Source organism: Stegostoma tigrinum, chromosome 39, assembly GCF_030684315.1.
Source record: "Stegostoma tigrinum isolate sSteTig4 chromosome 39, sSteTig4.hap1, whole genome shotgun sequence".
Taxonomy (NCBI): Eukaryota; Metazoa; Chordata; class Chondrichthyes; order Orectolobiformes; family Stegostomatidae; genus Stegostoma; species Stegostoma tigrinum.
The window spans coordinates 17602610-17628302 of NC_081392.1; the positions used below are offsets into that span (position 1 = coordinate 17602610).

Sequence of the window (25693 nt, forward strand, 5' to 3'; positions counted from 1 at the left end):
TGAACATTGTACAGTTAGCGACATCCCCACTTCTGACCTTAAAATGGAAGGCAGGTCATCGATGAAGTAGTTGAAGTTGGTTGGGTGTAGGACACTACCCTGAGGAGCTCCTGCAGAGATGCCTGGGGCTGAGACAATGGAGATCTAAAAACCACAACCATCTTCCTATGTGTTGGGCAGGCTCTCTCCACACTGCCCCATTTCCACTGATTTTGGTTTTCCTGGGGCTCCTTGATGCCATCTTGGCAAAATGTTGCCTTGAGATGTTAAGGACAGCGACTGTCATCACTGGAGTTTTGTCCATGTAGTGAGACACAGACTTGAAATATCTCGGGGAGCATTTGTATTCTGTGCTGTTTTAGCTCATATCAGCCTTACCTATCATTAGGAGGGAAGCCAAGCTAGTTTTAATAATGCTTTATTGGAGGAGAAATAGTGAATGAGCAAAGAAACAGCCAGATTTTAGGTGCAGGTAAGATAAGGCTCACTCCTCACCATGGTCAAACAGTTACTCTTATTTTATTGCTCATTGAAATTCAGACAACCCCTTTTTCTAACAACATTATACCATCACATCCAATCACTGAAAATTAAAGGTTCCTTTTCTTTGCTACATCAATTCCACCTTTGGGAGCACAGGGATTGGTGATGGTGACAACCAGGGCAGGTGGAGGAGAGCAGAGTGGAGGGAATGGAGAAAAGGCACACAGCTATCCTCAAAATTCTGAAATTCCATGCAATTACAGCAGAATTCGACTTAATTCAGTTACCAGTGTCCTCTCTGACCTGGGGTTCATGACCTGCTAGAAGTCAATGCTTTCGGGAAAGGTGGAATGTGATTTTCTTTCCTATTACAAAGAAGTAAAACAGATTGGTTGAGGAGTCATTCCATGTTGCTGAACTGAAGACATTCGTTCAGACAAAGCATGGCATCAGCAGGCCTTTGAGATTAAGTGGAGCTGCAGGTCATGACCAGGCAGGTCAACCACGGAAAAGATTTTGAGACTGAGTTGAGCTTTAGTAAAAGAAAGTGAATTATTGATCTTTTAGAAAAAGAACTCAAACTGCAAGGATTGGAAACGTGTACACAAAGCTGTCGGCTGAACCAATTTATTGATTCCACGACATCTGACCTTCAAAACAGGAGTGGCTGAGCTGCTCTGTAAAAGAATTATTCAACTGGTCCGAATTGCTAACTTTTTACTTCATAGCTCTGCAAAATCTCAACTATCTAGGGCCTGGGGCCATTACTCAACATAGTTCTAGCTTACTACAAGAGCTGCAAATCTCTCACTCTGAAAAGGGGGGAGAGATGACTGCTGTTATTAACAGGAAGAGCCAATACCACAGCATGACTTCTGTCTGGGAAAGAGAAAGGGATAAGCATGAGAAGCATTTTTTTTTGCCTTTAGAAGGCTGGAAGGCCACAAAATGCTCCATCAGAAAAATTCATAACTGCTGTCAGCAAGTTAATAAACCGTACATAAATGTGTCTGGTTCAAACGGACAGCAGTTTCAGAGAGCTGGCACAGGCATGATGCACGGAATAGCCTTCTGGTGTCATTGAATTCAGTAATCTTTAGAGCCAAGATATTGTTTCGACAACAGAGAAATCTTGTTACAAAGGAATTAGACACCAGGGGAATATAAATGCATAAAAAAGAAACAATTAATTCACAATCAGTCTCCCATTGATCAAAGTGAAATAGACCCTTGATTTACTGTCATACTGTGTATTAGTTAATTGACTGCAAGGCAAGTGTGATGAGCTACCTCCATCAAACATACAATCTACAGGCTGCCATTCAACTATGTAGGCATTGCAGCTACCAATTTGGCAGCATTACATCAGTGTGAAGCAACTATATGATGTAATATAAATGAAACAGATCTCACACAGACTTTTTTAAAAAAAAGGTCAATCTCCCTCAGTTATTTAGGTTAAAGACGAGATGGCTGAATTCAGAAAAAAGCCAGTTCATTGTGGTTTAACAATCAGCATGCCAGCACACAACAGCATGATGTGATGCTCCCAGTGGCAGTAGAAGACAGACTTGAGGAGGAACTCCAGAAAAACTGTACATAACTCAAAAGATTCTGGACACAATTATGAATGATAAAAGGTGCCAAGTTTTAAACTGAGAACAGTTTCACAAAATTTGGGTATTCACATGAAGACTGTATCTGCAACTTTTGCAGCAGCTGGAACAAGTCTATGTTCAGCCGGTGTTAATAAGTGATCAGAGTAACCAATATGGTAATGTTAGGGGAATTCCGGAGCACATTCAAATCCCCTGATCAAAGATGCCAGGCTTCCTGGATTCTACTTATTTCACACAAAGAGATGGGACTTTCTCCCCCACCAAGTGCTTGTATACTGGCTCCTTAACAATGCCAATACCACCATTGTTCAGTAATTTTCATCAGCCCCAATTAGCAGCTGTTACTTTAAGAGGCAACACTGTCCTCTCACCATAATTTTCAAAAAAAGTCCAAGCCAAAGAATCAGGAGTCTCTATACAGCTCTTGCAGAGCGAACGTCCTTAAACACTTGATATTGTGGAAATGCCTCAGATTGTCAAGTCCAATTGGTAGCCTCCAGTCAACAATTCAGTGCACTCAGTTTGTTGGTGAGGAGAGAGTAGTCAACAGCCAGAATTAATGTCATAAACACAACTTTACACAGAGATCAGAAACAACACTGCTTATATCTTCGTAAGATCAATTAAATTGATAGCAATTACATTTTAGCTCCTACTCCTTTTTTGTTTTGTCAGCCAAATACAAATATAATCAGGGAGATTACAGCATGCATTTACTAAATAGGCATTCAAATTTGCAACTTTTAGGAGCTTTATTTAGGGGAACACTACCAATAATGATGCAATATATCAGCCCAGCTGCTGGAGGCTAACAAAGAACAATGTTAAAGCAAAGCTGCCCTCTGTTGGTGTGCTTTAACTCCAGCCCTCGATTTTCTTTTTAGTGGAAACTGCTTCTGGAACCATCTGGTTGGGCTAGTACTTTCCTGGAAATCTAATGGAATACAATTAGCAGAAATGTTGGCCAACTCTAAACCTATAAAGCTGTATCATTTAAGGGTTTAGGAATTCAAGGAGTGCAATATGCAGTGATGATCTTGATCAGTAAGAAAGCTAGACAGCGCTCTCAAACAAAAAGTTGATCTGATAACTTGCTGTAACCATTGATAAATATTTCAAAGAGCACACTGAGATTGTGTAACGAAAAATTGCATGGAGTAAGAGCATACAGAGAATGTTGGGTAAAGCTCTTCATTTAAAAAAAAATTCATTCTAACATTTGTGGTCAGTATAAGCTACATCAAGCTCGAAATCTTGCTTGTGTTAATTTCAGTGATCAGTTATAGAAAGGAATGCACATCGCTTCATCCATCTTAAATCACTGAATCCCTACAGTGTGGAAGCCATTTGGCCCACTGAATCTACACCAACCCTCTTGAAGACCACCTCACCTAGACCCACCCTATCCGTGTAACTCTGCATTCCCATAGCTAATCCACCTAGCCTACACATTCCTGGGTAATTTAGCATGGCCAATCCACCTAACCTGCATATCTTTGGGCTATGGGAGGAAACCCAAGCAGACACAGGGAGAATGCACGTGTGGAGTTCACATGATCGCCTCACGGTGGAATTGAACCTGGGTCCCTAGCACTGACAGACAGCAGTGCTAACCACTGAGACTCTATTCTATCCTTAAAATGATGTCAATGAGTCAAAGAGTCCACAATTACCTTAGTAATATCTGAAGATGTTAATATATTGGGAGCAACATGCATTAAAATTAGTGAAAATTATCTGCAGCAATAGAAGCAAGCTGCATACACTGCCTGATCCTGATACAACAATATGAAAATGTATCTAGAGTGTTGTTTGTTAAAAGGATATGCATGTAAATTATTTTATACATGGAAAACAGCATTTTGGTTTGAACAAGATGTGGGAGCAGAGAGAATAAGAACCCAACAGTGGTACAGACTTGGTGCTGCAACGATAAAGAAACGGCTTGGATTGGCCATTTTAACAGTAAATTGTTCCAAGTAAAAGTACAGCAATTTCTAGGACAGGCAAATGAATGTTTTCTAAAAGCGTCCTAATAGTCCAACTGAGTTTTGAAAATTTTAGTATCACAAAATGTTCAGAGACTAAAGTTGAAGGTAAGCACATGCATGTATTTGTCAGCTTGGGAGTGGGCATGGGGGAGATGATTAGTTTTATAATGTACAACATTTCTGGCATTTAGGAAGATTCAGCACAACCTCCTTCCCAGACACCTAACATTTCAGTCTACAAAACTTCACAGGGAGTCTCCTTCACATTGTGACCAGGGACAGCACTGGTCACAGCAAGTCACCTCATAGGAAATAAAGCACATCAGCAGCTTTTCCTGTCATGATTGCCGAGCGAGAGATCAGTAAGTTGCTGCATGAGGCACGCTGTAACATGGTAGTAACTGATAAAGGGGTGATGAGAGATATTCATTAATCATCTCAAGCTGCTTTCAAAAGGATTTTGTCACGTGTATACTGGTGACAAATTAGACAATGGGCAAATTGGTTGCTATTTCACTCAGGTTAAGGGAATAGCATTTAAAAACAAAATTACGTATATTCTGTGTCAAGAAGAGAGCAAATGAGCTATTTTGCTGGTAAAGTGCAACAGTGCACGGTCTTATGCATTCATAAGCCACATAACAGTCGAACTGTGGTGCCTCCAAAGTCAATTAAAAATTAACTGCTCTATGGTTGACTGCAGGACGGCAACCAATAGAAATAACCAATTTAAAACAAATAGAAAATCCAACAGAATCTTTTTTTATGTTGCAAACTACTTTTTAAAATACATTTCAAATGAGTGCAGCATAGAATTTGAGAGTAAGATTCTTTAAGTGACAGATTCATCTCCAGATTTTAACTGAATCAAACAAAATAATCAGAACTACCTCAACACTATTTCATCAAAATCAGGCAGATAATTGGAATAAAAGGACAGAGGGGTATCCAAAGGGTCAAATTAAACATCAACATCCATGTTCTACCACAGCAGACTTGGGAGGCTGAGTCACTGAGATTATTCAAGAAAGAGACTGATAAAATTTTAGATATTAAAAAAAGTGTGAAGTGGTATGGAAAGAAAGCAGCAGTATGGCATTGAGATTAGCCATGATTTTACTGAATGGCCCATTCCTAGTTTCTAATTAAAGCATTGCTTCAGTAAGTAACAGATGCTCCTGATTTGCATACCTTTTTGATCAATGTAGTTTCATTTGGATCAATCTTCACTTTTTTAGCTTTGGGTCCATCTTCCTCACCCGGTCCAACTTTCACCACCTTCTGCTTCTCTCTGAAGAATATTTAAATTGAGATTAACAATCAAATGCTGGTTACATTTTCAATGCTTTCCTGCAGTAACATATTTACGTCTTCCACAAGGACACTCATGATGCTTCACTGTGGAAAACCGATTGGATATTGTTAAAAAAAAATTAAGATTTGACTTAGACATGTTGAGAATAATGCTTGATGAAAGCTACTTCAAAGACCAAGCTTAACTGAAATTCATCCTGAGGGTTCTAGTCAGTGTGACAAGAGGGGAAAAAGAACAAAGAAAAAGGATGTCACTGCTGAATATATTCTGAACATTTTCAGGAAGAGGAGAGTGGGAATCAACTAAGAATGGCTGCCGTGATAAAAACAGAAATTGCTGGAAAAGCTCAGGTCTGGCAGCATCTGTGGAGAGAAATCAGTGCAAACTTTTCAAGTACAGTGACCCTTCCTCAGAACCCCAAAGCAGTTGCAGCGAGTTGGGCAACAGAGGAGAGGTTTGGAGGACGTTGGGGTGGTCCATTATGTCAGATCTCACAGTGGAATCAGGGCAATAATCTACAAGTTTCACAGCTCACCACCATGACCTCAGCTGCTGATAGTACATGATGTGGGGAAGAGGAAAAGAATATTTCATTGGAAACTCATCAAAATCAAGAAAATTCTTTAAGCCTATGATAAGGTGTATTTGTGGAAAAAGCAATTGAATTATTTACACTTACTCCACAAACTCATGTTCTCCCAAGTCAGAAAACATGTAACCATGGTAGCCGAAGACATCACCAGCAAAGAATTTAATGTTATGCGATCGGCAGAACTGGTCAATTCGGACCATCACATCCCGTGGGCAGCAAGTCAGGCAGATCTGTAAATATGAACATATTATAATCGCCAATTATCAAACAGACATCAGTATGGATCAATACATTTAGCATGCTGATTTAGGATCCAAGTTTGGTGTCTCTAAGAGCAGCATTAGGAATGTGCAAGAGTGGAAGTGAAAAGGCAAATGATGCAAAAACATTTTAAAAGCAGATCACGTTAAATAAGATCTCAACATATAAATGATAGACTATCACTTAAAGAATCAGGAGCAGTTGTAAGAAGTTGGGGCCCACGCTCAGACGCCTCCAATCAGACAAAGGCCCATTTATGCAAGTGGTATTTTTTGCCAGCCAAACTTTCTACCCATGCTAATATGGTAATTCTGTAATAACACGAGTTTCATTAACTCGAATTGGCTGTAACGCACTTGATGAATAGTGGATGCTGTTTGGATAACAGGAACTTTCTGCTGTACAGGTCTAGCGATTTTCTACAGTGTGAGGTCACACAAGAATGCAACTATTGTGTTACAGGAGAACCACCTTTACCCATTATTGCAGAAGCTTCTACATTCCGCTTTGATGTGGCACCTTATTAAGTGCAGTCTAGAAATCCAAGTATAGTAGGTCTATAGGCATCCCTTTCTCACAGCACAGGTTATGAAGCAAGGGCCCAAAACAGTTACTGAGCCATGTACTTAAATCAACAAAGAAACCCAAGCGCATTGAAACATCTTTCACTCCTGACTGCACAATCTTTCATTCACAAAAAAAGTTACATTTTTGTTTCCAAAGACAAAGAGGAAGTGTTGGAGATACTTGGGTCAGTCATCAGTCAGTGAAGAAAAAAATGGACCTCACCTATGTGTACTTCGTCATGATTAAAGTGTTGATTTCCTTCTCTCGTCTCTACTTCTTTACAATCAACTTAATGCTTAGAGCAGGTATTGTGCTCTTTGCTGATTTTTTACACCACATCACACGTGCTTACACATTTACACCTGAAACAACTACAAATAAAGGGGAAATCACACTCAAACTCCGAACTTCTGAAATGCTAGGATCTCACCAGGTAGGATAGTGGAGATTGTCGTAGCAGAACAGCACAATGGCTCAGTGGTCAGCACTGCCGCCTCACAGCGCCAGGGACCCGGGTTCGATTCCACTCTCAGGCGAGTCAGTCTATGTGAAGTTTGCACATTCTTCCTGTGCCTGCATGGGTTTCATTTGAATGCTATGGATGTCAGGGCAGATTGGCCATACTAAATTGTCCACAGTGGCCATTGATGTGTAGGGTATGTAAATTTGCAATGGGAAAAGCAGGGTTGCAGGAATAGGGGAGGAGGGCAGGTCTGGTTGGGATGCTCTTTGAAGGGTCGGTGTGGACCCAATGGGTTGAATGGCCAGCTTCCACACTGTAGGAATTTTATGATTCGATAAACGCAAAAGGGCACCACAGCTCAATATCAATTTTTATAGCCTATAAATAAGAACATGTAACAGACAGATGTATTCATGTACAAAATTGGGAGAATCATGCCACTCAATAATTTTGTGGCTAACAGAGATGTGGAGTTGAGGCCAGAATTCAACCTACTCCCCCCACCCCATACACACACACACACACACACACACACACACACACACACACACACACACATACACACTCACAGCCTTTAACCCTGCTGTTAGTCAAGAATCTGTCCCTTTCAGAAAAAGGATGCTCACATTATCAAAAGTTTGACATGGCTGAAAAAAATATAACTACACATCATTAGACTTGGTTTAATTTTTCCAAAGTTAATAATTATAAACAGAAACAGAAATTGCTAGAGACACTCGGCCCATCTGGGGTCACTGGACTCAAAACATTACCTCTGCTTTCTCTCAACAGATGCTGCTGGAGCAGCTGAGTATCTCCAGCAATTTCCATTTTACTTTCTGATTTCCAACATCTACAGTCCTTTTTTTTGTATTAGTAATAATTAGTTTTCAGTTCTTTTGTTGGGGCAAAAGAGGCATTTCTTTTGGAGGGGGGAGCTCCTTACACAATACATGTCTGGCTTGATCAATGATGCAGAAAGCAGTTGATTTTGAATTTAAATTTCATTAAATGTGGGAACCTGTATTCTCATTCCAGACAGCCTAATGTTGCCTTCTGTCAAACCTTACTGAATATAGCTAGTATCTGAAAGTCGTATATCACCTCCCGGATGACATTAAAACCTGGATGACTAACCGTCTCAAATTTAATAAGTTTGCGTCTCCAACATCTGTTTTAGTACAGGCCGCAGCTATTTCAGAGAGGGGGGATTTCCAGGGCTAGGCAGGACCTTCAGAAACAAAGGAAGCTTGACAGTGTGAAATATTGCTTTAGCTCTCTAAGAATCAGTGAACCAGGGAATGACTTCTTGTCGGGCAGTGGGGGAGGGAAGGTGAAGGCCAACAAAGAACAGAAATTGCGCAAGGTAATGTAACTAAGCAAAATGTGGTTTCTACTGCAAGCAACTAGGGAGTTTCAACCAGCACTTTTTGCAAATATATTTTCTCATTCCATCCACAACATAGTGGCCTTTGTATACAAATGCACATTAGTTATCCACCTCTCTCCACCTCCTCTTCCAAACAACTCACCTCCTACTTCCACCCCCACAGACACACACACAGCATAAAAATGATTATGTCCAAAAAACACATGCTGTGCTAAAAGGTAGAAGAATTTAGGGGCTTTCCAAGGCATCAGTATTCTTATCTCAATATCGTGACCACCATCAGTGAATTGATTCTGTCATGTTTGCTTTCCCATACTTTCCTTTGTTCAGGATTTCTTTCTCTAGCACTTTGCAAAAATTAAGAATCTAACCAAAATACACTAGGCCACTAAGAAATAAACTGCAATTCTGTTTTACACTTGTGTAAATCCTTCAGTTTAGAATTAATGGATGTTGACAGAATTTTGGGGACATTGTTTATTTTTACGCCAAATTATACTTGTTGGCGGGGGGGGGGGAGAGAAACAGAGAAAAAGAGAAAAGGGGAAGTCAACACTATCTGAAGTGGTCTGTAACTTAGAGAGAAATAAGTGAATTTGACACCATTGAGGAAACAGATGGAGCACAGTGACAGAACATCGGAAACCATCCAAGTTCTGATGAACTCAGCAGTCAATTGATTAAACTGCAGCTTGAAATTTTGTCATAGTGCAGATAAGGATCAGATCAGACACATTCAGACTGTGTTAACAGTGTGCAGCATGAAATCTGTGTTAAAATACAGTCACAATGAAGCTTTCAATGAATGTTTTTACAGTAGCGGAAATGTGGATTCTAACCAATTTCTGTACACAACAGGTCAACACAATCTCATTACTACCACAAACTACCTTTATGCCAGAACATGGAATTACTGAATCGTGCAGCACGCACCAATTTGATCACTGAAATATTCAATCCTTTCTCATGCCCACCTCCCATGCATCTTCCCTCTACTCCAGGTCCCTCCTGCATGCCTGCCTCCCTCCCCTCACACCCACGTGCCCTCTCCCCTTCTCTTCTGTGCGTCCCTGTTCCCCCTCACACAGCCACTCTCCCACACACCCCTCCCATGCAGCTCCTTCCCTTCTCACCACGTCCATGCAGCCCCTCCCTTCCCAACACACATAAGCCCTCTCCCGTTTGTTCACTCGCTACCTACACCCCTTCCCTTTCCTCCATATGGGCATTCCCTCCCTCCCCACCTCATCCATTCCAGAGCATATCCATCCCCTCCCATCTTTTTAAATATTTTTTCTATCTGCCGCTTTCCACCATTTGTCATTTTCCTAACTTGTTCTATTATCTCACCTCTACCCTTTGGTTTGTTACATCTACCCAAACTTTAGTTTAAAGCCCTCAAAGGAAATCCTGTCCCACAAACTTGACTGAGTTTTTGAGGAAGTTATCATAAAGATCGCTGGGAACACAGCAACAGACATTGTTTACTCAGACTTCAGTAAGGCCTTTGACAAGGTTCCACATGGTACACTAATTAGTGATGTCAGGTCACATGGGATTCTGGGTGATCTTGCCAATTGGACACAAAATTGGCTTCATAGCAGGAGACAGAGACTGGTGGTGGAGGGTTGTTTTTCGAACTGGAGGCCTATTACCAGTGGTGTGTTCCATGGGGATCGATTCTGGGCTCTCTCTTGTTCGTCATTTATATAAATGATTTGGATGAGAATACAGAAGGCATGGCTAGTAAGTTTGCAGACGACGCCAAAATTGGTGGCATAGTAGATAATGAAGGAGGTCTAAGGTTACAAAGGGACCTTGATCAAATGGGTCAATGCGCTGAAAAACGGTAGACGGAGTTCAATTTGGATAAACGTGAGGTATGACATTTTGATAAAATGAACAAGGGTGGGTCTTGTACAATAAATGGTTGGGCCTTTGGTAGTAGTGTAGAACAGAGACCCCCCCAATGGTTCAGCTAGATAATTCTTTTAAGTTTACATCACATATAGACAGGGTGGTTAAAAAGGCATTTGGCACACTTACCTTCATTGTTTAGTCCTTTCAGTATAGAAGTTGGGAAGTCGTGTTGAAGTTGTACAGTTTGGGATTATGTTTGGCATGGACTGATTGGACTGTAGGGTCTGTTTCTGTGCTGGACAACTAAGAATTCTCGGGTTACACAGCTTGCTACAGCATCAGACCCAGCACAGTTCAAGTGTAGACTATACTAACAATGGATTCTACTTTTTCCAGTAGAGAGGCCAGGGCCGATACAGTGAAACCCAATTCTCCCTCACCAGTGTTTCAGCCATGCACTAATTTCTCATATCTTATGTGTTCTGAGGCAATTTGCATGTGACCCAAGTGGTAAGCTACAGATTATTACCATTGGTGTCCTGCTTTATAATTTAGCACCTAGCTCCTCTTAGTCCCTCAGTGCAACCTCTTTCTTGGTCCTACCTATGGCATCAGTCACACGAATTGGAACACCATGCTGAGCTTACTGTGACATCACTGCTCATCTCCCAATCTTTCCCACCGAGGAGGGCAACATTAAAAACCAAATCATTTTACAGCACCATAGTATTCTTAATGGCACGTGTATCACTGTGCTTGCCTGGGGCGTGGCTTAAAACTGTCTACTCAATACCTCTGCCACTATGAACTGCAGTGAGTCAGGATGACTCTCACTCAATCTCCAGATACTTTGAGGCTGCAAATGCCAGTGACGCAGTTGGCTGTTTCCTCCCTTCCCTAAAGTAGGCACGGAATCAAACCCAGCTCCACTGAACTAGCTCAGCAGTTTGGGAGCTGCCGTGCTATTTTTGACCTGAATTGAATGCATCAGTTTACCGGCACAAACCCAATGCTCTTATTTTTCTTCTCCGATCCACAGGAATCTTATCTGTGCAGCGCACAACCCGAGAGGTTATGGGATTGTGACCCACTATTCACACTTAGACAATGCACTCAGACAGTTAACAATCCTGTCATTTAGCTGAACATTTGTGTGCAGCACCTCAGTGGCATTGTTCTCAGATGAGAGATACCTCTAAATTGCAGTCCTTTCTCCTTTCCCCCAAATGAAAGCCCACTGGATTTTTTTTTAGTGAATGCATTTCAAAGTTCCTGTTATGAGTAAAAAGGAATTTCCTGCCAGACAGAAGCTTTTGGAGGCAGACAGTTACTTCAGGCTGTGGAGTGCCACAATACAAGGATTAAAAACAATCAATTCTTTGATTTATCCTTGGGGAAAACAAGTCTCTGACTTGAATCCATTCTTCATTAGATTCTGACACCTGCTGACCTCGGATCTCAAACACATTAAAAAAAACATCCTCAGAATGAACAAGGGAAAGACAACAACTTAGATGTGTGTAGCACTTCTGACATAACCAAGTTTCCCCAAAGAAGAAACATTATCAAGTGTGACACTGATCCACATAAGCAGATATTAGCTTAGATGATTATAAGGTTTGTCAAAGAGGTAGGTTTCAGGAGATATTTTAAAAGGCTGAGTTAAAAAGTGGACGGAATGTTAGGTTTTGAGGCTCAGGTGACTGAAGGTATGACCAACTGTTGTGTAACAATTAACATCGGGAGACATAGACCTCAGGTGAATTTGGCTCACTTCTCAGGAACAGAGGTTAGGGTCTTTCTTTTGCTGTCTAATACATTTAGTTGTGGTTTCAGGTCTGGAGCCAAATGCTGCTTAAGTTAAAGTCCTACAAAAGGAGTTGGAACTCATCAATATTTTAGGCTTTTTAATCAACTCCATTGAGGCTGTCCGGGGCATTGGTGAGGCCACTTCTGGATGACTGTGTGCAGTTCTGGTTGCCCTGTTATAGCAAGAATACTCCTAAATTGGAGAGGGTTCAGAAAACATTTACCAGTATGTTGCCAAAGATGGGAGAGTTTGAGATATAGACTGGAAAGGCTGGGGCTTTTCCCACAGGAGCATGGGAGGTTAAGGGGTGACCTTACAGAAGTTTATAAAATCATGAGGGTACATATAGAGTTAATGACAGAGGCTTTTCCCCTAGGGTGTGGGAGTTTAAAACTAAGGGACATATTTTTAAGGTGAGAGGAGAAAGATTTAAAAAGGGCATGAGGGACAACTTCTTTTTAAAAACACAGAGGGATTTGTGTGTGAAATAGACTGCCAGAGGAAGTGGTGGATGTAGGTACAGTTACAATGTTTAAAAGACATTTAAGAGAAGTACATGAATAGGAAAGGATAGGAGGGATATGGGTCAAGTGCAGGCAGGTGGGTCAGTTTAGTTTGGGAATATGGCCAGCACGGACAGGTTGAACCGAAGGGTCTGTTTCCATGCTGTATGGGCTTTGGTTTCTCACCAATGCCACCAAATTCACCTTAATTGGTCCTTTTATTCCCCACTACCATTTTGATATCTTGGACAATGTGGATGCCATACCAGAAGGCAACAAAGAAAATCAGTTTATTGGCAGAAGCAGGACAAAATGAGAAAACGGGCTTTTGTTTTATATGGTAAAGTGCTGCAGCCAAAATGTGCCATCAGAAAGGGTAATGGAGTCAGATTTGAAGGGGAATTCGATATGTACTTGAAAGGAAAAATAATTGCCAAAACAGGAAAGTGCAGTGAAATGGAATTAATTGGACAGCTGTACCAGAGGTGGCACCGGAACAATGGGCTGAATGGCCTCCACATGCCAGTTAAACGATTTAAGGATTGTACTGAGAAGTACAAATCACCTCCACCAGACTGTGGGAGGAGGGGAAAGAGAAGCCAAAGGAAACCATGAGAAAAACCTTCACTAAAATCCACCATAACAAGGTGTTACAAGACATTAAGGGTCCAGGCCTGAAACGTCAGCTTTCCTGCTCCTAAGATGCTGCTTGGCCTGCTGCATTCATCCAGCTCCACACCTTGTTACGGTGGATTCTCCAGCATCTGCAGTTCCTATGACCACTAAAATCCACCAATCCATTTGAGAGGGAGGCAGGTCTGATTCCATATTTCCTCATTCTAATCTCATTTGAAGAAAGTGTTCTTTTGCTAATCATTTGAATCTGATTCTGGTTTTTTTAAAAATCCAAATTGTCCAACTCTTCAGATTAATTTTTTCAAAAACAAAAATCAGGAAATTTTAATCAGATGACTTTTGATGCAAGATACTTTTAGGTATGCCTAGGGTTAAAAACTGCTTAACTGTAACAAACCATGTTTTACAATGTAATATATGTTGCACATTGTTGAATTGTGCCTGACAATGCTGCTTCTTGGAAATAAGAAGGGGGACGTCAAGAGCGAATGGCACCAAGAATTTTCTGAGTTAAGGAAATATTCAGTCCGGCAACAGCTTTGAGTGGTGGAGCTGCAGTATGTAAAATAGCTGCAAGTGCTAAAAGCAGCATAAAATACAAATAGTCCACAGCCTGCAGACAGAAAGCATCCCTCGCCCTCTTTCCATGAGGGGAAATAGGACAGGCAACCCAAGAAACTTAAAAAGAAAAAATAATCATCCAAGTTCACCTGATTAACCACCAAATCGAAGGATGACTGTCACTGTACAAACAACAGCATCTCATCAATGCTAAAATCAAAAAGGTTGGGAGAGAAGAAGTTTCCCACCTTATAGTCAGGATTTTTGATTACTGGAATTTTGTTTTAACCTGCCCACATTAATGTGTAACTGTGGGAAGTAAAAGTAAATTGCTTGTCTCACATCTACATGTATACATAAACGTAAAAATAAGGTTTTGAAGGATTATGGCTTAAGTTGCATAATTTAAGAATTGTTTCTTTCTCTCTTATTCTTAAAGTTTGTGTTACAGTAAAAAGTTATTCTTACTGATACTGGAGAAACCTGGTGTGAATTGTTTGTATCCTGGCTAGCAAAACCAGGCAAATTGGTTATTTGATGGTCTCGTTAGGATTTTATACATTTGTACATTGTGATAACTTGTGGAATTAGAGCACACTATTCCGAGTTATGTTGTGACATTATAATGAAACCTAAAACTAGAAAGAACCACACATGGGTGACATGCCAGCCTTCTCCTTCATCCCAGTTTCCAAACCTACTCGGAAACCTCATCAACTCCCACATTCCCCAACCAACCTGAATCTTCAGCTGGTACAACTTCATTCCATTTTGTCCTCAGGTAAGTTAACTTTATCTAAATTAAAAAAAGGAAAGTGCATGCTGACCTCTTTCAAGGGTTCTCCCAAGCAGCAGAAAGCTCTCATTGTCCTTTATGATGTACAAAAGATACTCAACATTCACCCTTTGGTGTGCAGCAAATTGGTTCTGAAAGGCTTTGGAATTATATTTATTTAGCAGGGCAAACCCACCTCCCATCTCTCTAGAGTCTCTCACAAGCTGCAAAACTGTGAATGCTCTTTTAAAATTGTAAAAGTCAAGGAATGCAGACTGAAACATCCTACTCCCTTACTTCCGAGGCAATCATAGACCCCGTCTATAATTCTCTTACCTCAATACAGCTCAGTTAAAGTTGGGTAAACCACACATGGGCCAGCTTCCAACAATCAGTTAAACAAATTACAGATTGAAAGCAGACTTGGAAAATCAATTTCTGAGTCTTGAGGCAGACTGACAGAAAACAAACCAGGGAACAATGTTACTTTAATGCAATACTAATCAAACTGAAGTTAATGCCGTTCTACTTGTCTTAACTACTAAAGTGTCATTAAAATGCAGCTTGGACCATCTATCCTAAGGACTCTGAGCAGGCAGTTTAACAATGCAAAGCAAATATCACATTACACAACTACACCTCTCAAAAGACAGATGTGAGTGGAATAACTGCATGCTTGTGATGCTGCAGTCTGTTACAGAAAGCATTGGAGGCCAAGAGCTACAGATAGCATTCCTAAACTAGAGCTTTTTAAATCACGTGTAGATCTCAGACATGTGTCTGTTAAAGCACCATTGTTCCACATTCTAGGTTTTTGCCTGGTTTCAATTTGATCAAAGGGATCAGTCCCACACTGTTGATTATAACACGTTGGCTGCCAACTGCCAAACAATAACAAAACTGTCATATCCCCTGTTCTACACACGCAAATCTAAGACTATGAAGTGGTATAAAAGGTTAGAGGGACTTTGGCTTAACGTGCCAATTATAACTTCAAATCCTACCCCATCTACCCAAGAGTCTACCAGTTTCAAATTTAGCACACATGGCCAGAAATGCAATTAAACGCACCAGCACAGTCGTGCTCCTAACTTAAGTTGTAGATAGATTGTGAATTTTCACCGGGTTTGAGAGTCGAAGTGAGAATTGACCTTTCAGTCTGGTCACAAAGCCCGCAGAGTTAAAAACAAATGCAAATAGGAATAATTTCACCAGGGCCACAACGGTCAGACAGCTGGGCAAGCAATGGTCAGCAATTTAATACTAGATCCATTACTAAAACAGCTGGCGAGATTTGATATGTACAGACTTGTAACTGTATATATTTAATTAGCAGTTCTAGTTAATTTTAAAATGATAACTTTTACATTTTTTAAAAATCTGAGTAATGTGACAGTGTTTTTCATTACTGTTGTGTAACGGTAATACATTGAAATTACATCCATGATATCACCAGATCGTCCTTCAACCTGGGTTTTCACCTCTTCCAGTCTGGCAACGCAGAAAATAACAAATGCTGGATATCACAGCAGGTCAGACAGCATCCACGAAGAAGCAGCAAGCTAATGCTTTGCGTCTAAGTGACTCTTCATCAGAGCTGAAGTGTGAAGGGGACATATTTATGCTATAGTTGGAGGGGGTTGCATGTGGTGGTGGGGTGCAGACTGCTGGTAGAGAAAAGCTGTTGATAGTTCAGCTTAAGTGATTGGAATGTGAGAATTGCAAAACAATGTTGTAACTAACTGCCAGAGTTGAAAGAACAGACAATCCCACTGGGATGGGGGAAGGGAGAGAGGACACAGTGACAGAGAATGTAACAAGTAAAAACTGAAAGAACTGCGGATGCTGCAAATCACGAGCAAAAACAAAGTTGCTGGAAAAGCCCAGCAGGTCTGGAGCAGCATCTGTGAAGGAAAAAAGAGTTCACGTTTCGGGTCCACATCTGAAGAAGGATCACCAGATCCAAAACGTGAACTCTTTTTTCCTTCACAGATGCTGCCTGACCTGCTGAGCTTTTCCAGCAACTTTTATTGTGAATGTAACAAGTAAAGCTGAAGAAAGGGAAGATATGGGAGTGGGTTCACAATCTGAAGGTGATGAACTCAATATTAAGTCCAGCAGGCAGTAAAGTGCCTTGTTTGAAGATGAGATGGTGTTGCTCCAGTTTGCGCTGTGACTCACTGGAGCACGACAGCATGCCGAGAATAGACAGGTGGGCACGCGAGCAGGAAACTGTGCAAAAACGGCCGGCTGCAAGATCAGGGTTATACTTGCGCACAGACCACTGGTGTTCTGCAAAGTGGTCCACAAGTCTGTGTTCGCTTTCTCCAATGTACAGTAGGCCACACTGGGTGCAGCGAATACAATACACAAGACTGGAGGACGTACAGGCGAAATGCTGCTTCACCTGGAAAGACTGTTCAGGCCCTTGGCATTGGTGAGTAGGGAGGTGGTGATGGGGAAAGTGTTGCACTTTCTACGGTTACATGGGAAGGTGCGTTGGGAAGGGGGTTTGTGGCGTGAGTGGTTGATGAGTGGACCAGGGTGTCCCAGAGGAAACAATCCATGTCAAATGCAGAAGGGGGGAGTGAGGGGAAGGTGTGTTTAGTGGTGGTGCTCTGCTGGAGTTGTCCGAAATGGCAGAGAATGATCCTTTGAATGCAGAGGCTGGTGGGATGAAAAGTGATGACAAGTGGGACCTGAACACCCTGTCGTGAGTGATGAGAAAGGGCAAAAGCAGAAGCACAGGTGATGGATGGGATATGTTTGAGGGCCCTGTCGACCACAGTGGGCACGAAACCATGGTTCTGGAAGGAGGAAACCATGTAAGAAGCACTGTTTTGGAAGGTGGCATCATCCAAATAGATGTGACATTGGTGAACTGGGAAAATGGGATGGAGTCCTTACAGAATGTGAGGTGTGACGAGCTGTAGTGAAGGTAGCTATGGGAGTCAGTGGTTTTGCAGTGGATGACTGCAGACAGTTTATCCCCCCAAAACACAGACAGAGAAGTCAAAGAAAGGAAGGGAAGATGTAAAAGTTAGAGAGGTGGAAATTGAAGGAAAAATGAACAAATTTTTCAAAGTCTTGGGCTGCAGGGATCCCCCCAGTGGTATCAACGTGGACTCCACCAGCTTCAAAATCTCCCCCTCTCCCACCACATCCCTAAACCAGCGCAGTTCGTCCCCTCCTCCCACTGCATCACACAACCAGCCCAGCTCTTCCTCTCCCCCCACTGCATCTCAAAACCAGCCCAGCCCGTCTCTGCCTCCCTAACCTGTTCTTCCTCTCACCCATCCCTTCCTCCCACCCCAAGCCACACCTCCATCTCCTACCTACTAACCTCATCCCACCTCCTTGACCTGCCCGTCTTCCCTGGACTGACCTATCCCCTCCCTACCTCCCCACCTATACTCTCCTCTCCACCTATCTTCTTTTCTCTCCATCTTCGGTCCGCCTCCCCCTCTCTCCCTATTTATTCCAGAACCCTCACCCCATCCCCCTCTCTGATGAAGGGTCTATCCTGAGATGCTGCTTGGCCTGCTGTGTTCATCCAGCTTCACACTTCGCTATCTTGGATTCTCCAGCATCTGCAGTTCCCGTTATCTCGGATAACTAGGAGCCACGTGGGTGCCCTGCACCCCTCCTTTGACTTGGCAGAAGGGAGATGAATTAGAGGAAAAATTGTTCAGTGTGAGACCAGAGTTCAGCAAGGTGGAGGAGAGTGGTGGACAGGAGGCAGTTAAGGCCAGGGAACTGGAAATATGAAAGAGGGCATCAGAGGAGTTGCAGATGTAGGTGGGCAGGGTCTGAACAAGTGGAGAGAAAGGAGAGAGTCAAGGTAGGAGGAAATGAGCTCAGTGGGGCAGGGGCAGGCTGATACAATGGGCCTACCAAGGCAGTCCAGTGTGAGGATTTTGGGAAGGAAGCAGAAGCGGGCTGTCCGGGTTTGGGAGACTATAAGGTTGGAAGCAGCGGGAGGGAAGATCAGTGGAAGTGCTGGGGGCGGGGGGGGAGATGTCCTGCCAAAGAAGTGTGTGCGGAGACAGAGTCAGCGGAAAAAACACTTCAATGACATGGCAAGCCCAAAGTTCACTATGGTGGGGACATAAGGGTATGAAACTGAGTTCTTTGTCAAGAACAGTATGCTCAGCCTCTGAGGGGAAGTCAGGAGCTGTGGTGAACACACGGTAAGGGTTGGGTTTGGGAGAGTGACCTCAGGGGAGCAGAAAGTGATTGTATCTGAGGGCTAGAAGAGGGTGGGTGCTAAGGGATGGTCCTCAGCACAGATGTTAGAGACCATATGTTGGTGGAGCTTGCGCACCTTGATGTCCGAAAGAAAGGCTTTTTATGAGGCAACAGATGAGGTGAAAGATGACATGAAACTGGGGAATGGCACTGCTTTCAGACAGGGTGAGTTGATGTTGCTGCTAAGTGGCAGACTACACCCTGAGCAAAGGGTGGAGGAAGTGGGAGTTGGAGGTTGCATGTCCAGCTCTCTCAATTTCAGCTTTCTCATATTCCTTCCGTCCCCTCTCATCTGCATAAACTGTTATAATCCTAGCTGACAGCAACACTGGATTCCAAAATGAAGCCTGACTGGATAGCTCATAGATAACGAAGTGTGTAGCTGGATGAACACAGCAGGCCAAGCAGCATCTCAGGAGCACAAAAGCTGATGTTTCGGGCCTGGAACCTTCATCAGAGAGGGGGATGAAGAGAGGGTTCTGAAATAAATTGGGAGAGAGGGGGAGGTGGACCGACGATGGAGAGAAAAGAAGATAGGTGGAGAGGAGCGTATAGGTGGGGAGGTAGGAAGGGGATAGGTCACTCCAGGAAGGACAGACAGGTCAAGGAGGCGGGATGAGGTTAGTAGGTAGGAAATGGAGGTGCGGCTTGATTTGGGAGGAGAGGATAGGCGAGAGAAAGAGCAGGTTAGGGAGGCGGGGACAAGTTGGGCTGGTTTAGTGATGCAGTGGAGGGAGGGGACGAGCTGGGCTGGTTTTGGGATGCAGTGGGGGAAGGGGAGATTTTGAAGCTTGTGAAGTCCACATTGATACCATTGGGCTGCAGGGTTTCCAAGCAGAATATGAGTTGCTGTTCCTGCAACCTTCGGGTGGCATCATTGGGGCACTGCAGGAGGCCCACGATGGACATGTCGTCTAAGGAATGGGAGGGGGAGTTAAAATGGCTCACGACTGGGAGGTGCAGTTGTCTATTGTGAACCGAACAGAGGTGTTGTGCAAAGCGGTCCCGAAGCCTCCGCTTGGTTTCCCCAATGTAGAGAAAGCCACACCGGGTACAGTGGATACAATATACCACATTGGCAGATGTGCAGGTGAACATCTGCTTAATATGGAAAGTCATCTTGGGGCCTGGGATGGGGGTGAGGGAGGAGGTGAGGGAGGAGGTGTGGGGGCAGGTGTGGGGGCAGGTGTAGCACTTCCTACGGTTGCAGGGGAAGGTGCCGAGTGTGGTGATAGGTTTTGTTTTTGCAATTTGGTTACTCACTAAATATACTCAAATTAGCCTGCCAAAGTACTCTTACACGAGGATAAGTTATTACACTAAAAGGAGAAGGGAGGAAAAAAAGCTTTAAATATATTAAATAAGACAACTTTGATGATCTCCACTATCCAGAAAAAAAAGGAAGATTGGCTTTTTCCCCAGCAATATCCTTTATAGTAACCAAACTGCAGTGAAGCATTGTTCCTGTATACATTCTAAATTTTCTTAGTGAACAAACAAGGTCCCAAGTGTATGCTTTCAGCAACCTTCTGTACATTCACCAGACATGATTTCCTCTGTCTCTTCCACAGGCACACAGACACAGGGTAACTCACTGAACTCTACACAATCTCAGTACATTTTCCCAACAGCCAGTGATTGGACTGCTATCATAACGTAATACTTCTTACCATCTCTAATGGCCAAGAGACTGCCAAAACTTAATTGCTCTTCTGCAGGTTTGGATCTTTTCTTCTTCTGAACTGAACCTGCTTGTGGCCTTTAGACTCTCCTTCTGTAAGTTGTAAAAGCAACTTTGTAAACCTTTCATCTCAGCAGGGTGATTATCAACTCATTTCGTTTAAATCATATGCTTCCTTGAAAGTGCTGTTATAAATTCACTATTCAAAATGACTTTGACCTTTTCACAAAGGTCACTTTCATAAAACAAATTTACCTCCACTTTAGAATATAAGTGTAGCTTTCATTAAAATGGGCCAGTACGGTGGCTGCCTCAGTGCCAGGAACCCAGGTTCAATTCCGCCCTTGGGCAACTATCTGTGTGGAGTTTGCACATTCTTCCCGGTTTCCTCCAGGTGATCCAGTTTCCTCCCACTGTCCAAAGATGTGCAGGTTAGGTGGTATGGTCATATCAAATTTCCCCGAAGTCGCCAGGGATGTGCACACTGGGTTGATTAGCCATGAGAATTGCAGGATTACAGAGATGGAGGGGGGGGTCTGGGCAGGACACTCTCTGGAGAGTCAGTGTTGACTGAATAGATGAAAGTCTTATTTCCACACTGTAGGGATTCTATGCAAATACTCTGGTCTCTGGCTCTTTCATTCACCCCTCTCCTCTTATCTTTGTTCTTTCTGGGGATATGGGTACCACGGGCAAGTCCCACCTTTACTTGATCTTGAAGTGAGTGGCTTTCTTGGTGATTACGAAGCGTCAACTACATTGCTGTGGTTCTAAGGTCACATTTACGGCTGGGCCACACAGGTAAGGACGTCAGGTGTCCTTCTCTAGGAGGGAATTATAGAACCAGATGGGTTTTAATGACAATTAATGATAGTTGTCGTGGTCATTTTTACTGAGACTAGTTTTCAATTCCAGATTTGTTAATTGAATTTGAAGTGTACCAGCAACCCTGGGGGGATATAAACGCCTCACTTGGCCCTCTGGATTACCAGCTCAGTGACGTAACAACTATAGCACAATCATCTCCTTTCTCTTCTTCTTCTGTTCGATCCCTTCCTTCCTTACCTCCTGTCTCTCTGTCCGTACCATTTGACATTTTGTTTTCCACTTGTCACACCTGCTTCTCTTCCTCCCTTTCTTTGCCCTTTCTGTCCCTCCGCTGCTTCACATCACATATTCGTCCTCCTCGCTCTCTCACCAAACTCCCTCGGGTCCCCCTGCATCCCTGCCTTACCCCGTCCTTCCTTTCCACCTGCCACTCCCACCCCTTCCTTTAATTCAAAAAGGGTTCAATTTTAAAAACAGTTAAAATTTTGGCTGTCTCTAGTCACTTAGGACATAAGAAATAGGAACAGGAGTAGACTGTTCAGCCCCTTGGGGCTGATATGCCCTTCAATAAGCTCATGGCTGACCCAATATTCCTCGTATCCTGTTCTTGCATTTCCTTTCAATTCTTCGACAGATCAAGAGTCTGAGCCTTCTACATACACACGGACTTTCCCCAACAGCTCTCTGTGGCACGGAGTTCCAAAGACTCAATCCTCAGAAGTAATTCCTCCTCAGTCTGAAATTGACGCCGCTTTATTCTGAGACTATTCTGGGACAAAACAATTTGTTCCTCTTTCTTCACTCTCAACATGTTGGCCAGAGATCTCAAAGGACACACAAAGGGAGACTGCCAATATTTTGGACCCTGCAGCACGGAAACATTGAAAACAATCCACAGCACAAGTACTTGAGAGCGCTCTGCAATGCAGGCAGGAGACAGACCTTTGAGATTTACGCTGGAGAAGCCTGAGTTAAAGATGTAATAATGAAGCAATGAGCTTCTTGTGGGTTTTTAGACATTACAGGTCCACAATAGAAGACCATCCTGTGTCCAACTGCAGTATCTCTGAAAATAAGTAGCTAATGCTGCCAATGGTTCACAGCAACATGCATTTCCAGCAATGAACCAGACTACCTCAAAGCCAAGATATCAGAGTAAATAATTTCTCTATACTATTCAATCCTTTTCCTCAGGTGGAGTGTGGAGAGTGCTGGAGATACAAGTACAATTAGAATTGAGAAATGCCAGGGCAAGTTATGACTAATTTCTGATCTGGATCTAAACAAAGCGAATTCGGTTGAATACTACAAACGTCATGCAGTAATTAAGCCTGTCTATTTACATTCAGGATAATGTTCCAAATTACTTCTTTAATACCAGCTGTTCACAAAGGGCCCTCAATTAATACGTCTGGATGAGTCAATATATTAGAAGTTTTATCATGTGTCTCCCGATCATCCAACTCAATGTTTCAAATTCTAGCAACTGAAACATTTCTTTAACTTTTGAATGTAGCATCAAAGGAGGACCTGAATAAAGTACTAGAAATGATGAGGAACAGAGGGTTTAGAGAAAGTGAACAACTGAACCACTGAACCAATTCAGTATTAGTACAGAAATGCTGTTGAAGAAATTCATGGGATGGAAGGTTGATAAATCCCCAAGGTCTGATGATGTACACCCACAGTACTCAAGAAAATGGCCCTAGAAATAGCGGATGCGCTGGTGGACCACTGTACGCACTGCATCTTTAGACTGTGAAACAGTTCCTACAGAATGATGGATACAGACAACAAATAAAACGAACGTCATCTACAAAATACCTTGCAAGAACTGTGACAAACACTACATTGGACAAACTGGCAGAAAGCTAGCCACAGGATACATGAACATCAACTAGCCACAAAACGACATGACCCACTATCACTCGTATCCTCACATACAGATGTGGAAGGACACTACTTTGATTGGGACAACACATCCATCCTAGGACAAGCCAAACAGAGACACACACGAGAATTCCTAGAAGCATGGCATTCCAACCGGAACTCCATCAACAAACACATTGATTTGGAGCCAATCTACCATCCCCTGAGAAAAAGAACAGGAAATGACATCACCAACGCAAGAAATGACATCACCAACCCAAGGAAACCTAACCAGATAAATAGAAAGCGGGACATAACACCAGCACTTTGTTGGAGGCTCACTGATGATGTTACCTAGAATGGTGATGAAACGTCTGGGAACAAACCTTCAAGCTCAATGAACCAGCTTACATCTGGAACAAAATAAAGACCCACTCTTTTGTGGACCGAGAGGAGGAGAAAGGAAGACGTTGGGTTGGCTGTGCACCCTTGCAACCGGTGGATCTTAATGCTGGCTTCGGCCTAACGCTGGTTCAGGGGAGCAGCCAACCTGCAACGATGGCTGTGGCAAGTGCTCGTGCCCCAGGTCAGGGGGTCCGGAACACCATCTGTGTTTCTGTAAAGAAGGTGGATAAAGGTGCACCTGTGGACCGCACCTTCTTCGTGAAGAGGATCCTGTTAGACTGTTGCGGGTTCGCTGCTGCAGACATTTACTGCCTGCAGGATTTCCCCGGAGGAGGTTTTTACGATGTGACCTTCAGGAGTGCCAAGCTTTGCGAGCGCTTCCTGGAGGTTTTCAAGGAGAAAGGAGGTGAGGGCCCCCTCTCTGTATTGACCGCTGTCCCGCTGTTTTTGATGCCAGCGCAGAGGAGCCGTATGGTGACTGTACACATGTACAACCCGCATGTGCCAGCAGTTGATGTCCTGACCATCCTGGGAAGGTACGTGAAGGTGGAAGGGGACCTAACTGACATCATGGACCCCTTTGGCATGTGGACCAGTAAGAGGCAGGTCACGGTGACGCTGAGGATGGGCGCGGACGGGAACGTCGTACACCCACCGTCCAGCTTCACGATCGATGGGAGCAAGGGCTACCTGACCTACGCAGGGCAACCCAGAGTCTGCGATGCCTGTGGTAGGTCAGGTCACGTGACAGCTGACTGCAAAGCCACCATCTGCAGGGAGGAGGGACACCTTGCAAAGGATTGCCCACAAGAGAAAAGCTGCAACCTTTGCGGGGAAGCAGGCCACCTCTATAGGGCATGCCCACGGCGGGGGACCACCTACGCCCAGGTCACTGGCAGGGGCAATGCGGGGCCAGCCCCCCCGCCGGAGGAAAGGAAGGCACCAGGGCCCAGCAAGGACCCTACTAATGTGCAGGAGGGCCAGGTCGTGCAGGAGGGCCCAGCCCCGCAGGATGGGCCCAAGGCCAGCAAAGCGCCCCTGCAGGCTCCACTCCCCCCCCACCCCTCCGCGCTCCCCCCCCACCCCCCCCCACCCCTCCGCGCTCCCTCCCCCCACCCCTCCGCGCTCCCTCCCCCCCCGCCGTCCCCCCCCCCAACAACCCGGAGTCGATGGAGGAGGCAACAGGCGACCCAGGGGAGTGGACGACGGTCCGGAAAGCGAGGAGGAAGGTGCGTCGATGGGCCCAGGAACCGCAACCATCAGGCGGGAAGAGGCAGCTACAGGGTGGCTAAAAGAGCTCCTCTGACGAGGGGGATTCGGAGAGGGCCCGCCCGAAGCAGAAGTTAAAGATCTCCAGGGAGAACGAAACAGCACCCCGCTTCCAGGTGACAGGAGGCGTCCTAAGGCTCCCTCCGACACCCAGTCAAGTGCCGCTGGGGCATGGGAGGGCCCCCCAGAACTTCCAGGCGGGAAGGAGGAAACAGCGCGTCCCCAGCCTGACCCAGAGCCGGACCCTTCTGCCTCCGCACCCCCGACGGGGGAATGCCACCCGGAAGGCAGGACGGATGGTTTCCTGAGCCCGGAGAGCGTCCAGCAGTTAGCCCGGGCAATGGGCATGAAGGGACAGATGGAGGGGCTGGACCTTGGACTTGGGGAGGGTACTGCGGTCACTGCCCACAATGGGGGTACGAGTTGCGAGCATTAATGTGCGCAGCGTCAAGTCCACCGCAAGATGTGTGTCCACGTTGGCCTACCTGACCGCCGTCAAGGCGGACCTCCTGTTTCTGCAGGAGTGCGGGATACCGCACCTCAGCAGGTACGGGAAATGGTCCGGCG

The 25693-nt window shown here is 44.1% G+C and overlaps 1 protein-coding gene across 2 annotated transcripts in view; it reads right to left on the reverse strand.

Moving 5' to 3' along the window:
* Positions 1 to 25693, reverse strand: part of sae1 (SUMO1 activating enzyme subunit 1) — a 116132-nt gene that overhangs the window by 76106 nt on the left and 14333 nt on the right. For both annotated transcript variants that reach the window (XM_059640888.1, XM_048522570.2), the window contains exons 4-5: positions 6088 to 6230; positions 5285 to 5384 (exon numbers count right to left, since the gene is read on the reverse strand). In XM_059640888.1, the coding sequence (XP_059496871.1) occupies positions 5285 to 5384; positions 6088 to 6230 (243 nt within the window). The remainder of the gene's footprint in view (positions 1 to 5284; positions 5385 to 6087; positions 6231 to 25693) is intronic.